At 44.0% G+C, this 16416-nt stretch overlaps 1 protein-coding gene across 1 annotated transcript in view; it reads right to left on the reverse strand.

Moving 5' to 3' along the window:
- Window positions 1-3993: 3993 nt before the first annotated feature.
- The window catches only part of LOC141578388 (uncharacterized), a 35442-nt gene continuing 23019 nt past the window's right edge, over window positions 3994-16416 (reverse strand). The window contains exons 5-9 of the mRNA XM_074368738.1: window positions 12673-12779; window positions 9759-9826; window positions 6814-6869; window positions 5319-5942; window positions 3994-4443 (exon numbers count right to left, since the gene is read on the reverse strand). Coding sequence (XP_074224839.1) covers window positions 5748-5942; window positions 6814-6869; window positions 9759-9826; window positions 12673-12779 — 426 coding nt within the window. The 3' untranslated portion in view covers window positions 3994-4443; window positions 5319-5747. The remainder of the gene's footprint in view (window positions 4444-5318; window positions 5943-6813; window positions 6870-9758; window positions 9827-12672; window positions 12780-16416) is intronic.

Genomic DNA, 16416 nt, shown 5'->3' on the forward strand with positions numbered 1-16416 from the left:
CCCACCAGCCCTCATGGAGAAGCTGATGTCTGTGGCTCTACTGACCGAGAACTTATGGATGCTGAGGACTGGGGAGGGTGGTGGTAGGCAAGAGACAACAGAGACAGAGAGAGGGAGACACAGAGAGAGCTTTTGTGACAAGGAGCCTGGGAGTGGGCCCAAAAGTCCAGGACCATCACATGGGGGTGCTTGTGGCTCGGAGCAGGTGCAGGGCATCTGGGGCCACCCAGTCACGTGGCTGCCCGACGCCAGCCTGCCCATGAGGCCCAGGGCCTGGACAACTTCCTGGTTCCTTCCAAGCCCTCAGATGACACCGGCCACACCAGCAGGGGTCCCTCAGCTCCTGTGAGAACCCAGGCCTAGACCCAGCCCTGGAAGGTGCCAGAGGTGGGTTCTGCCATCAGGGCTGTAGCCAAAGGGAGTGGTGCCCCTCTTGGTGCCCCTGCCTGGGTCAAGGGAGCCCAAGCCCTTCCCCCATCTCTGTTCTGTAACAGGGACAGATGCAGATCCCCCTCACAGCACTGGGGGCTGTAAGGGGATCCAGGAAGGAAGGTGCTGGGTGTGGGGAAGGGGTGGAGGGGAACACGGCACATCTGGGGAGAAGCCAGAGCAGAGAAAGCTGGTGGCACCTGCAGTCCTTCCTCCCACCCTCCCGCTGCAGGGAGGGGCCCGGCCGACCTCCTGAAGGCCCTCAGCCCCGCTAGGCCCCAGCCAAGCTGCTCCTGAAAACCCCAGTGGGCTATGTCTGGCCCTGACCGAGGAGTCCCAAGTGGCAGACCGGCCTGGGAGGACCGGACAGGGTGGAGGTCCCAACGTCTCTGAGCCCCTTCATTCCAGGCCCACCCACTCCAGGCAGACGCTGCTCGCTTCACCCAGCACCCGCAGCCTGGGTCCAGGTCTGCACGGGGGCTGCCTCAGGTGTGGGGTGAAGGGGGAGGACCACGGGAAACAACAGCCCCACCTATCCGGCTGTCACTGGCCTTCCTCCATCACTGGGGCCTTCCCCCAACAAAACCCCATCCCTCAGACGATTCCCACCTCCTGCCTTTGCTCAGGCAGTGCCTGGCCCACACACTCTTCCCCCTCCAGGCCTGGCATCCTGGCTGTGCCCTTCCTCCCTGCACCTGTGTGCTCAGCTCGGGACCCAGGGTGTCTTCCCTGCAAGAGGCCCTGGGGACAGTGATGGGCTCCCTCTCCAGGTGCCCAGCCCAGCACAAGGCTGGCCCTCCGGCGCTGAGCGCCTCACCGATGACAGGACAGGTGAGCAAGTCCATCATGCTCCACGTCTCTGAGCACCGACCGTACGCCCAGGATGGTTCTAGTCCTGCGGACCAGCTTTGGAGTCAGGTCCACCACAGTGGAGGGGTGACAAGGGTGCTGTGGGTGGAGTGAGGGGACACAGGGGAGTGTTTGGGAGCTGGTGACTGCAGGAGAGTTTGGATTTGTGGTCTCCAGCCATTCTCAGGAGCACGGTGCATGGTGACTAGCTGGGTGAGAACCCTTGTGTTCAAGTTTCAGGCTTGTGGGTGCTAACTCCCACAGGCACATGGATCCCATGACAGAAAGTGGTGGTTTGAGAGAACAGGGGCCTGGCGCTTCCCCTAGCCTTTGGACGGAGGTTTCCAGGCAGGGCTGGACTGAATGGCTCCCACCTGTAAGTGAGCCTGAAGAGGGGCCCTAGACTGTCCCTTTTCAGCCTCCTAGGGCACTGGGCACATGGTAGGGGGAGGTGTGCAAAAGCCTGTGGTGTCGTGACTTCCTGCAGGTGGGCATCCAGAGATTGCTCCTGTGCCCCTGCTGGGTGACTGGCACCCAGGTGTAAGGTAACACCTGCAGATGTCTTTTACAGAGCACAGATCCACAAATTACTATCCTCCAAGGCTAGGCTGGGGAGTCTACTCCCTGTTGCCCTACATTTTTTTCTTAGGTTTTTTTTCTTTTTGGTGGGGGGAGGTAATTAGCTTTATTTATTTATTTCTACTTTTTGAGGGAGGTATTGGGGATTGAACCCAGGACATCGTGCATGCAAGGCACACACTCTACCACTGAGCTATATATACCCTTCTCTCCTCCAAGTTTTATATTTCTTCTTTCACAACACTTTAAACTTACCTTGTTGATTATTATCTATTTAATAAATCCTTTTAGAATCACTTCTGGAACAAGACAGGATTCATGTTCATTAATTAAACAATAAAGAGTAATTGGTGCTTTCAGTAAAGACCCTTGTACTAATTTTCTCTCTGTATGAGAGGGATGCTGAACAAACTAGTCACCAATCACTTTTCATTTTACTTTTTATTCCACCCATTCATATGTTAAGAATAAAATTGCATGCTGTTTTAACTTTGTCTTGAGAAAAATGGCCATTTTTCTAATTCTACAAGTGGGAATGTAAAATAACAAACTTCCTGGAGAACAATTGACAAATATGGATCAAAGATCTTTTAAAGATATAGTGTGTGTGTATATATGTGTGTCTGTGTGTGTATATATATTAGTATATTTATCTTGCTGTATTACTTCCAAGAATTTCATACTCCACAATACTAATGAAATTTTCTCTCCTGTAAAATCCCAAGTTAAGTTAACAATTATAAAACTTCTCCTACATATCTGTAGTATTAAAGCAGACATAAAGAGTTCAAATGTTTCTTTAAAAACGAGAAATTCAATGCCTCAACTACAGAGCTCTCGTTCCCACTCCACTTTTTCATGTTCTGTGATTTCATTCCTTTAGTTTCTGACAGCTCCTTTCATAGCCTATTAAGCTTCTTTTCCAATTTTTGAATTTTCCCTGTAAGTAGTTCACACTGTTTTTTTAAATTCTATTCATCTTCTATACGAAAGAATTGTATACTGAATTTTCAGTAAGCTACCATAATCTGCATTAGGAGGAAATAAAAAATAGAAATAAAGATATGAGTAACTTTTGTGTGTAAAGGACTGTGTACTTTCACATTCACTCATCCATAGATTGAACAATTGTATATACTGAGCATCTATAATGTGGAAGACATTCTACTAAGCTCTGAAGATAAAACAGACAAGACCCCTGGTTCCTCTTTAGCATACAGTCTAGTAGAAGAGAATTACAAATAAGATAATTATAAATTCAGATGGCTACTCTAAGAAAAAGAGAGCTCAATGATAATGTAACAGGGCTTGGTCTAGACTGGGCCCGGGGAAGACTCCCCAGCGAACAGACGGTCACGCTGGGAATGAAGGATGAGCAGGAAGCAGCGAAGCCCAGAAGGAAGCAGCCCACCTAGAGCGCGAGCCCGAGGCCTCCCGCAGGCGGCTTCCAGCCCAGATGGAGGCACAGGCACGGACGGGCCTGCCTCCCTGAAACAAGCAAAACCAAAACAGACAAAATACATGAAAAAACAATCTTCAAGACAAAGGACTTCAGACAATGAAGGACAGTGATCCCTAAACACACATGAAGTGAGTCTAATGGACGCCCCAGTGCACAGCCTTGGGAGAATATGCAGGCTGTGACACAGGGACAGGGAACAGAGGTAGGAGGGTCCACCAGACACCCTCAGTCGAGGTGATGAAGCAGAGAGTCAGACAAAACCAACGCAGATAAGAGATCAGACAAGAGAGGGCTGGCGAGGAGGGAGCGGACCACAGAAAGGCCCCTGGAAATCTGCAGTGGGGCCCCATTGACTATTCAAACGAGTAAAAAACAGTGCATAAAGGGTGAGAAAACACTTGAGATGCGGGATGGGGTGGGTAGATACATTTTAAAACAGGAAACAGTGCATACTGCTCACGCAGTTTGAGGAATAGAATCCATTCCTAGAATCAGGGATGGCCCTGAATAGAGCACGACTGAATCAACTGATGGTATAAGAACGTAACGTATTTCATACTGCTTACCATGCTGTTCGTTCTCCTGCAATGTCCCTGCAGCTCTACTTGAAAATACAACATTTCAAAGGAAGCAAGAACATGTTTTAAAAGTTCAAGAGATGAAAACAGAAAAAATAACAAAAACCAACACACTATTCCTTTTAATCAAATATTTTTGTTGGAATCACTGTAAAAATTAACATATACAATTATAAAAAAAAACCCCATAGAAACAGGATGACAAATACTTCTCAAATAAGAGAAAACGTAGGTTAAGAACCCAAACACAATCTATACAAATACAAATCACATATTTTTGAGCTATAAAGATGGGTTTAATGAATCGAGGGGGAAACAATTAACAAATGGATACAACGCAATATATACCAATTAACCCCGCCATATCTCATCAAGGGTAGATTTATATAACACAATAAAAATCACACAAAAGCTACAAAACAATAATATAAACATTAAAATTCCTTCATCAAATGTGATCTTCTCCTGCACAGCTGGTTCCTCAGTAGCATCTGCAACGTATTCAGTATAATATTCCACTGCACTTTCTGACTGCGTTGAAACTTCCTGCGAAAACACAAGAAAATGACACAAAACCTACACTGAGGAGCCATCCTACTCATGCACTTGGCCACTCAGTCTATCAGTCAGCGAGGCACGAGCTATCTACGGTGTCTATCTAAAGTCACAGGCATTATCCTGGCAAAAGCTGGGAATACACACGAAGGACAGATCCTGCCCTGTACTGTTACCAGAGGCAGGGACCCGTGAACACCCATCAGCACAGAAAAGGACCATCCAGCAGCTCTACAGCCGAAGTGAACGGACAGGCAGGGCACAGAGGAGAGAAGGGTCTGGGGCGGGAAGGCTGGGAAGACCGGGCCGTGTCTTCAAAGGCAGGCCGAGCGCAGAGGGGGCAGGGGGAGGCGTTCCAGGAAGGGCAGCCTGAGCCGAAGGACGAGGTGGGAAACAGCATGAGAAGTCACACGGAAAACCCGGGACACACTCAGTGGGAACGGAATGGGAAGGCCCCACTGGCAAGATTCGGTAGGAGACAACAGTCGACTCATCCAAAACGAGGAGTGCCGAAAACACAAGACAAAACGGGAGACATCTTACACCTCACCGAACTCGCACAGGGAACCGCCTACGTTCAGTAAGTTGGCCTAACCTACCGGGGAAAACTACTGGAGGCAAAGAATTTAGATACAGACACCGCGTTCCGTAGGCGAGCGCGGGAAACTGACGCAAGTGTACTGTGCGCTCGCGTGACCGAAAGCAAAGTGCGACTTAGCCGTGGATTAGAAAACGGCAGTCAAGAACTGTGTCGGGAAAACAGAAACGTTGGGACACAGGTGCGACGCATCCATCCGCTTATGTACTAGCGACCCTCGATTGCTAGGTGCTACAAGAAGACGAAAAACAAGAAAACGAGATTGTACCTCCTTGCCAGGGGTGTGTGCATCTTCCTCCGGTCCAGAGGGGAAAGTTGATGCTTCACCTAGAGGGGGCAGTCACACAGATTATTAATGACAACACTGATCGCTTTGAACTGTACACACACTCATGTGAAGTCTGACTCCATTCAAGAACCTTTCTGTAAACTAACGTGGCCCAAAATAATTTCACAGGGAAGAAGCACTTTATTTATGAAAACCCTGGTCGTTTCTTGGCTATGTATTACGGTAGTTAGGAAGTGAAAAGAAACAGTAATGGATATGGTATCTGGAGCTACAGACTTCAGATATACTACATTAGCTTTTGAATTTTTGTGTTTAATGGAGATACTGGGGATTGAACCCAGAACTCCTGTATCTGAAGCATGCGATCCATCTACCACTCAGCTGTACCCTTCCCTCGCCCAGACCATCTCATAAGCACAGATGTGAAAAAAATGAAACTCCATAGATCTTATAATTTATTTTAACAGCCATGTCAGGTGTGTCTGTTCCATCCACAGAGGTCCATTTCTTCTCATCTGTTGGCTCTTCTGGAGCACCTTCATCACCTGCATCTGTGTCCATACCAGTTTCCTCTTTGTGAATTTCTGGGTGTGTTATCCCTTCCTGTAAAAACAAAATAGAAAACCCCACCTTCAGAAGCCATCATACTCATGCACTTCGCCATTCAGTCTCTCAGTCAGTGAGATAGAAAACTTTTACTGTATCTATGAAATAATAAGGATTATCCTGGGAGAACCTGGTAATGTAAAAGATTTTTCTCTCTGTTGTACAAGAGGCAGGGATATGTGAAAAGCAACAGCACAGAAAACGATCATTCAGCAGCTCTACAACTGAAGTCAATGGACAGTCAGGGGACAAAGGAGAGAAGAGTGTGGTGCATGACTTGGCTCAGGGAATGCGGGGAGGCCGGGGCTGGGCCTTAGAAGAGAGGTCCAGTCCATAGGGTGAAGGGACGGGTATTCCAGGAGGGGCAGATTGAGCAAAAGGCGAGTTGTCAGAGATTATACCACATCAAATGGGAAACTAGAGCAGACTTAGTTGGAACAGAATGGAAAGATCTCATTTCCAAGATTGAATAGGAGACATCATTTGATCAATCGAAAATGAGGATTGCAAAAAACCAATGCAGAACATAAAAAAGAGAAGGGTCTTCAATATACAGCCAGCTTGCACTTGGAACTATCTATATTAAATATTTTGTACTTTGTAACAGAAAAGTATGTGAAGCACAGAATTTAGATACAGACACTGCTTTCAGTATATGAGCGCAGAAAATTAACACAAGTGTAATATGCACGCACATGACTGACATCACAGAATGACTGCATTAACTGTAGACTAGAAAATATGTGAATTGTGATGGGAAAATGTAAATGTCAGAACACAAAATCAAAGCATCCATCCGCTTATATTTTAATGACCCTTGATGGTTACGTATTAAAGGAAGAAGAAAAATAACAAAAGGAGATAGTACCTCCATATCAGGAGACTGTGCATCTTTGTCTTCTGCTGAGTAGACAGCTGTTTCACCTAGAAAATGTAGTCACATGTATATTAATGACAAAACTGACCACTGTCTATAATATACACACACATATAGGTCTATGTCCATTCAACAAGATTTCCATACAATAATGTTGCACAAAAGAATTTCAGAGGATTAAAGCATTTTCTTGTAGAAAAACCTGGTTGAGGTTCAGATACGTATGAAGACAGCTGGCAAAAGGAAAGCAAACAGTAATGGGTGTGGTAAATGGATCTACAGTCTTCAGATATTTTAGACTAGCCTTTCTTTTTCCTTTTTATTCTATGCAGGTACTCTGGATTGAACCCAGGATCTCCTGCATCCGAAGCATACGATCCATCTACCAATCAGCTATTCCTTCCCTCGCCCTATAGTGGCTTTTAAGCACAGAGAGAAGAAAAATGAAACTCCACAGATTTCACTAATTTACTGGCCATGTCAGTGTTGTCTTTTCCATCCACAAAGGTCAACTTCTCATCTGTTGGCTCCTCTGGAGCTCCTTCATCGCTTGCATTCGTCTCAGTACCGTTTTCTTGTTTCTCTATTTCTGGCTTGGTCATCGCTTCCTATGCTTTAGGTCATGACCAGAGAGTCCTAATACTCAAATCTAATCTTCTTGCTCTTGTGCTCAAAATTCCCCATGGAATCCCTGCAGCACATATTGCTGATTTCCAACCTGACAGCCGTTCTTTTTCTTCCTTCTTGTTGCACAATTGCAACTTTACTTTGATATCATTTTATCCCAATATACAAAGAAGGTAACCTCCCCCCAGCTCCCAAAAGAGAATTGACTATTCTAAGATAATCAGTGGAACTACCTTTCCTTCACCAGAGGCTCACTTAGGAATGAGTATGTGATATAACCCAGCCAGTAAAATGTTCGGGGAAGTCTACCGTAAGCATCTTACTTGTTCTTCGTTATTTGTAGAAAAACAGGTAGACAAAAGCAGTCCTTGCAGCCTTTGGATATTGCCATGTGAGAATATGATGCTGGGAGTGGCTGCTAACCAGCAGACAAGGAAAGGAGACGTCAAACACCGGCAGCCTCACAGCTGAAGGAGGGACATCTGGGATGCTGATGGCATCATGAATCATCTACACAATCCTACTTTTTGTTTTAGCCACTGCCCCTCATGTCTATTATTCTTTACAGCAAGCAGCATTCAGATACATTTCCCGGGGTCCACAGGAGACCTACTCTTCTCTGTAGAACTAGAAGGGCTTCCCGGAGCGTGCCTGAGCTGAGTATTCACCTCGTTCCCAACCAGGCCCACGGCATCTTTTTTGGACCAACAACATGAAACTCATGAGTCCCCTTGAGTCCCCTGGCACATCTCTGCCTCTGCACTGCTGTTCCTTTGGCCAAATGTCATCTTGAAAGATGTTCCTCCTACCAAACACTGTCCTTCTGTCTGCTTCCCTGGCAAACTTCTACTTGCCCTGCATGCTTCCCTCCAATCCTGCCCACTTTTTCAAAAGGCATTTCCTCACCATGATCTTAATTAAAGTATTGGGCACATATGAAATACCAACAAAAGATACAGAAAGACACTTATGAAGCCCTAGTGGCCCTGGGACACAGGGAGCAGAGTCACCGAGGGACTCACAAACATGACAATAAGTGACATGCTCCTGGGGGGCGGGGCTGCGTGTTAAATGTCTGCATTTTGTTAACGTCAGGTTCGTGCTTAGCACCTATGTGACACTTGACAGCCATTTACATGGGGAAAAGTGACTTAAAAAGTGATAATAATTACCAGATAAATGAGAATGCTTCCTTTCAAAACTCTATTTAAAAAAACACAGAAAACAACCAGGGACAACTCTACTGTATTATGATTCCCTTAAGGACAAGAACTATCAGTTCCATCTTTGTGTCTCCCATAACTGGTAACACCAACCAGCAGATGCTCTTTGCTTGCCAGGGGCCTGCTATGTTACAGGGGCCCTCACACAGCACAGACTGTGCAAGTGCCAGGGCTCTCATCTAGGCGGCACAGCCGTGTTCATGTTCATGGGAAGCATTTTTGTGCTTTTACTGGAATTTCTTAAGTCCTATGTTGACCTATTTGAATATTTATAATGAAAATCCTTTAACTGATGGCAACAGAGCAGCTTGTTCTAACAAAATTAGTTTCATGACAAGTATCCAAGAATAAGAAGAGGAAGAGGAAGAGGGAGGAGAGAAGGAGGAGAAAGAGAAGAATACATCTGGTTCTCATTAGGTCAGCGTATCTCATTCTGTTTGCACTTAGGAGGAATGAAGTTGGTAAGAGACCTGGTTGGTGTAAGGATGGGAAAAACGACCAGTGCTTCTCCACAAGGCATTGCTTGCCGGACTTCTGTACTGTCGCTGGGGAGTTTTCAGCAACAATCTCTTACTGGTGTGCTGCGCACTGGCTCAGCTTTGCAGTACTCACGGGTTGCCACGGCGTCAGAGTACCAGGAAGGGATTCTGGCTTCCCACTTTTAAAGACAGTAACTTTTTAAGTGAGACGAGTCACTGTGCAATAACTAACCTTCATTTCCTAAGTGTAACCCATTAGATCCAGTTCTATGAGAAGTCCAGTGTGTTATAGTGTGGTTGATGGAGGAAATGTACAACAAACTTAAAGATCTGTTTTCCTTCTTTACACAAAGACAGAACATGGGATTTCAGGGGCTGTGTTTAAATACGTGAATTTCTTTCCAGACAACACTGTCTCAGGGTTTAAATGACCTACAAGTAACTTCCTAAATAATTTGGAATACTAGAGCATTAAGGGAGAAATTAATTGTAAAAACCAAGGTATACATGAAATCCCCACACCGGCTGTTCTGACTGCTCTGTCATGATCAGCACTGCCTCCCTCTCACTTTCTCCATCTATGGCAGGACCATAGACAGTCACTTACAATCAGAAGTCTTAGCCAGGCTGGTAGTCTGAAAAGGCGTTTCACGTCTCCTTTCGTCTTTGTGTTCGCTATGTTAAAAAAAAAAGTAATCGATAAATATTACTCTTGAATGCCAATATGAAAATAATGACCAAAGATACTAAATTCTTACATTATTTCAGACAATAGCAGAGCTAATATCAAACCTTCAATGGTCCTGTATACCTCAAATTTGTAAGTTCTATAAACTTGTCCTTTAGCATGTAATTAAAGGAGAAAAAAAGTCAGGTTAAGTAGTCACAAATTGAGGGCAGGATAGCTCACGAAGTGAACTAGACTTAGTCTGACACACGGAAAGGATCTTGAACTCAGAAGTCCGCCCTCTGTAACCAACAGCTATTTGCTCCTGAAAAAGTTGTTTCTCATCAGCTCAAAGTCTTCCTCTATAAAACTGGGATCTTACAGCCTTAATTCCCAATAGGATTCAGAGGATTTAATGACATAATATACCCCCAAAATGCTCTGAGAAACGGCGAAGAAATTAAATAAATCCTTCCTGAACTTTAATGCCAGAACTATTTTAGCATCCCAAATAAAAACCAATGCATGTTTTTTCATAGGTGCAATATTCAAAGGTGCAGTTTTCAGAAAATGTTCCAAGTTATGATGATGAGCCATCCTATTTTCAGGGATTACAATTCAGGGCACCTCAGCTATTACATGTTTTGTAGCTGTATTTGTAAGTACAGGACGTCACACAAGCAATGCGTGAGAACTAAACAAGCTGTCGCCCTGCAGTCTGAGCGTGGGTCACGAGGAAGGCTGAGGCGTGTGGGTCAGCATGGGCATCCCAGGAGGAGAGGTCACACAGGACCAACTGCAGGGCCACGTTCTGTTTTCTTTTCTTCTTTTAAAATGATGTTAGTAAAGATCTTTAGAGAGCAACATGCAGAGCGCAGACCCAGCTGCCAACGAGACCCTGTTAAGACCAGTTTTCACGCCGACGCTGCAGCAACAGAATCGAGGGGAACCACAGAATGGCTAGAAAGCCCTCCTCCCCACCCCAACCCCAGTGACCTGTGGAAGACGGGTGTCACTTTGACCTCAGGGAATCCCTTCGCTTCTTGGAAGATTCCAGAGGAAGAGTACAGAGGAAAGTCCTCAAGGCAAAAGACAGGATTTTCTGCTCAACTAAACACTTTAAGACCAAAATAGCTGCTAAGAAAAATCAGTTATGGCATTGTTTGTACCACATGCATAAGGGATACACTTGGAATGAAATACAGAACACAAGGATGCTGAAGTTGACAAAGGGCTCAGAGGCCCTGAGATAAAGAATCCTGGGCCACTGCTGCATCTCACTAGTCTGGCCTTCGGCGTGATTTCCAGCTCATGAAGGGGCACAGCTCACTGCCATCCCCCAACTGCCTGCACCCAACTCGGAACTCTCACCTGTCGTGTGACAAGTAACACTTATTTTCAACCCCAGTTTAGTGATCATCGCCATTTTAGTGTAAACACTTACATATTAAAACCACTAGTAAGAGCATATCCTTCTACACTGCATGCCTAGATACCTTGAGAAAAGACATCAATGCCTTGTTGAAGAAGCAGCCTGACCAGATTTGGTGATTCATCACTTACAGCAAGCATGAGGGCTGTTCTAAAATCAGGGAAGAAAACTCACCCCCTCCCCGAGGAATTTACTTAACTTACTTCAACAGCTAATTTGATATATTGTATCTTGACCATCTCTGTAAGACTGATCATATACATGCTCAAGTGTTCGTCTCAGCAAATCACCTCAAGGCCAAAAGCAAGCCACAAAAAAGCAGCCCCCTGTCGTCCTGGGGTGACACAGAGACGAAGTTGCAGATTTAAAGTCCTCTGATGGACAAGAAACGATGCTGAGGTCACTTATCTAAAGTAGGGAAAGATTTAAATAAAGATTTCCCCATTTCTTACTGAGTCTGAAATATTATACTTTAAAATCAGCTAGAGGTCAGGAAAACAAAAGCTGTTTGCAGGCTTCAAACAATAATGTGAATAATGAAAATAGTCACGGTTGCAGTGAATCATGCTGAGAAGCATATGCTTGGCCCTGAATTAAATACCGTATGTGTTTCTTTCTTACACACAACCCCCGATAAAGGAGGTACTCCTGTCCTCCTTTACGTATCAGGAAACCTATTTGTCGATAAGAAGTCATGTTCCCCAGGGAACACACCTGACAAACAGGAAAGCTAGGACTTAAACCTGGGCTGGATCTAAAGCTCAACTCTTTCCTCTTTATCATCTACCACTGGCTTGTCTGCTTTAAAGGAAATATTTATTCAATCACTAAAGCTATCTTTCCTCTTTCTACCATTATCAATTAAAACTAAAATCATCAAAATGTACAAGAATTGAAAAAGGATAAAAACGGATGAGCCCATAGGACCCAGTAATGGTGATGAATATTCGTGTGTGATAACCTGAAAATACCAGTATTCTTCAAAGAAAGTCATTTCAAGCTAATAGTCAACTAAAAGACAAAACAAATTCCTCTATGTTTAACCTTCATCTTTTAAGAAAAAACCTATACACAGTAGAAATTTAAAAATTATTATAAAAGAGTTCAGGTATTCAATGTTCTATCATAACGTCAATTAAAATTGGAATTCATACTAATAAAATGAAAGTGATCTCCCTGACCTATGAGAAGACCATATGATCAGAAGAATCAGGTTGGAAATGACATCAGTCAATATTATAAAGGAAGATGAATCCTGCTCTATTCTGTTCTTTGTGACACCCAGTCGGAATTGCTTTTCTCCCTAACCGAAGATGTGTGGGTTCTAAGTTAATCATTTTATTAATTTAAGTTTTCTAACTGATACTGCTCAGGAACAACAGCAAAGGTTTTTTTTTTTAAAAAGATAACAAACTACTGTACCTTTTCGTCTTCTCAACTGTAGGCATATTTGCCTGTTTTTCATTCAAATATTCTGCCATTCGCTGCCTGTTTTCCCTTCTGGCAACGAATAGTGGCGTCAGGTCATCCTGTAAAACAGCAAAAACAGTGTATAATGTACAAAATTACATATTTCAAAACTGAATGTAAAAACTTCTAAGTCTCTAAACATAAACATATCATGTAAAGTAAATACAAAGTAGCCCCTTCCTCCTCACCCCTCTGGGCTCCTACTCTTTAAAACACTCCTCCTTGAGCTCTTCAGAAAGTTCACCGTGAAGTCATTCTCTAAAACTGACTTCAAGCACTTACTGGTTCCAAGAACCTTTGCTTCTGCCAGGCCTTCTGTCGCCCCCTTACTGCTCTGTGACTGCGCTCAGTGCTCTCAGCGCTGCTCCGCAGGGAGCCATGTAGCTACTGAGTCAAGCGCAGCTCTAAGGAGCCACGCGGAGGAGAAAGACATCACACCGTCTGCCGTGAGCATAACCTGTCAGCTATGACCACGACCAACCTCATCAGGTTTACAGACATTCTGATAGGAATGATTATTTGCATATTCATGAAAAAAAAAGTTTGTTTTAAAAATCAACTTATAAGTTCTAATTTAAAAAATTCAATTCCATGCGTGAGATTATTATACAATATGAAATAGATTATAAACTTAATATACACTGCCTTTAAAATCTCAAAATCATTATCAAAATATACTATAAAACAGGAATTATCAAGTCAAATGCTTACAAAGGCAAAGTAGGGGACCCACGTTCAGTGAAGGTCCCAGGTGAGGACAGCAAAGTGGAGAACACACACCCCACTGACTAGGGGCCGCCTCTGCACAGCAGACCACATGGGAGCCTGGGCTCATGGGGGACTAGATCTGTTCCTTTAGTTGAAGTCTGAAATGTAGATTTCTGCATGAGTCTCCTAAATTTTAAATGTTGACTCAATGTGTGGAGGCCAACTGAACATATCCGGGAATGTTTCGTCTATAGCCCACTTGTGTTTGTATGTTTGCTGTGTTTCCAAACAGTTGGGTATAAAGCAAATATTTGGATGTAAAACCTTTCCTTCCTTTAGTATCATGTGTCCTACCAAGAAAAAAAAAAAGCTTGGCCCCAACATGTCATAAAAAGTGCTGTTAAGACTCATAATACCCACTTTAAGAACTTTTCCTATGCCTTCTCAGACTACAATCTGTATCTCAGTCTCCCTTATTGTTAATCACATGGATCTCTAGTTCATAAGATGGCTGAAACTACATTATTAAAGCAATGCCCTTCTGTTAGTAACTTCCTGGGTTCTGATGTTTAAAACTGCCATCTTGTATGGTATATTCATATAGAATGGAATACTACTCAGCCATAAAAACAATGAAATCCTGCCATTTGCAACAACGTGGATGGGCCCAGAGATTACCATCCTGGATGAGGTAAGTTGGAAAGAGAAAGACAAACCTCAGGTGATATCACTTAATATGTGGACTCCAAACTATGACACCAATGAACTTACTGAAGAAACAGAAACAGACTCAAAGATGTAGAAAACAAACTGATGGCTACCAAAGGGGAAAGGTGGTGGAGGAGGGGTAAGTTAGCAGTTTGGGAGTAGCAAATACAAACTACTGCATATAAAATAGATAAATGACAAGGTCCCACTATACAGTACAAGGCCCTGTATGCAACATCCTGTAGTAAACCAAAGTGGCCAAGAATATGAAAGTGTGTGTGTGTATATATATATATAACTGAATCACCGCTATAAAGCAGAAACTAACACAACACTGTAAATCAACTATACTGCAATTTTTAAACAAACCCACCATTTTAATGATGCAAGCACTCAGTGAATCTAACAGATACATTGCAAGATTCGGTCACACAGATTTAACCAACAGAAGGGTCATGATTTACTATTACTGCACTCAGGAAACCCTGCTGGCCTAATGCCTTGGTTGGTAACAAAAGGTGCAAAATCCTTAAAGGGCTCTACTTATTAAATCATTCACCAGAAGCAAATTTCTAAGACTCTTTGAGTGCCACTGAATGATCAGTGATTGGAAGGAAAAAGGAGTTATTCTTCAAGCCCACAGATACTGCCAATAATACTCGTTTTAACTTGTCAAGCACAGAAGTAGAGATGGATAAAAGTCAGGCTTCTGTGGCTGGAAAGGAGAGCACTGAAGGAAGCTGCATCTGTCAAACTCCCACTCTTCTAGAGAGGCCTTCTTTTCGAGAGCTGTGAACTGACATATATTACACGTAGCCATTCAACAGTTCTCACCCAAGGGTTGTATCAGAATCTCAAGGAAATCTTTCTAACTACCCGTGTCCAGGCCTCACTACATTTATTCACTCAAAATCTTCAGGGGACAGCCTAGGCTTGTACATTTTTGGAAATGCTGCCAGGTGATTGTGGTTCACTGGCACGATTTTAGCTGAGAACTCGCACAGGAGACAACCGACCAGTTCAGACTCATCACTTACCCACGTGGCCAGTTCCTTCTCTCATCTGAGGATTTGCACAAAGAAAAGTTGAGACATAAAAGTCACTTAACAAAACTGCATTTCATTCTCCTGGGTAGACAGCAGTACAACAGGGACTACTCAATTCAGAAGCAACTTGATTTCATTATCTCTGCATTCTTTACTTCCCATCAAGACATCCTAGATTTGACAGCCAAGTCTAGACTCTTATCTAAGTGGCTGTTTCTGCCAGAATAGGACACTGGGTCAGTTTGTTATCTGTTCTTCTCTCTTATTTCCCACTTACTCACCCCCTGTTCACCACCAGTGTCATTTCCTCAGAGTCCCCATAAAACTGATGTCTCGGCAAGTGTACAGTTCACTCACACTCTTTCCCAAGATGACAATGTTTCTCCCCAACAGGTGAAGAGCAGCTTGCCCAACTACATAAACAGAAGGAAAACAAAAACCTCCTCTCGCTATTTCCCAATTGCCCAATTTCCACACTAGCCTGCATATTTCAACTGCTCAGTCCATAGTCTGTTTCCTTTTATTTCCTCTTAAGCCTTGGGCAATGAGACAGAAATCAGTTTTAGATAAATTCTTTGTTTTAATAAAACAGAAACTTGTCCATAGCAGCAAGAAGTTGATTACACTGTCAGACGTTTTTGTTTTGCTTCAGTGTTAAGACAAAGTCTATTTCCAAGGCAAGTTTTGCTTTCTTCAATTTTTACACCAATCAGAAAAAAATGTGAGTGGGTAAAAACTGAAAAGAATTTTTTTTTACCTGCAACAAATGCAACGTTTGCACAAATATCTGCCATAAATAAACAAAAGAAAGCTGCACCTTCTAATGCTTCTTTGGAAATCTCATTATTCAAAGTGAAATCTTAGACAATTAAGTTCTTTCCAAATATTTTCACTCAAGAAGTGCCTGCACCTCCAATAATACGTAAAACTGAACCTACTATGTCAGTGGAGGGCATTCCTGGCAGGACTGCAGTGGTGGGAGGTAACGGATGTCCCGGAGGAAAAGCAGGCGGACCAGCTTTGCTATCACCTGCTGCCCACACAGAGCCACAGCCCCGCTGAGGAGCTGCACCAGGCTGAACACGGAAGACCCTGAGGTGTACGTGATGGGCCGCGTGGCCACCAGCACCAGTGAATGCCCCTGCTGGTTGTCAAACACGACCTGGCCTCACTTGTCCTGATCCTATTACTGGGGGTCCTGGGGTGCTCAGGGCCTGTGGCCTGCTGCCTCCCC

This window comes from Camelus bactrianus, chromosome 8 (assembly GCF_048773025.1).
Source record: "Camelus bactrianus isolate YW-2024 breed Bactrian camel chromosome 8, ASM4877302v1, whole genome shotgun sequence".
NCBI classification, from domain to species: domain Eukaryota; kingdom Metazoa; phylum Chordata; class Mammalia; order Artiodactyla; family Camelidae; genus Camelus; species Camelus bactrianus.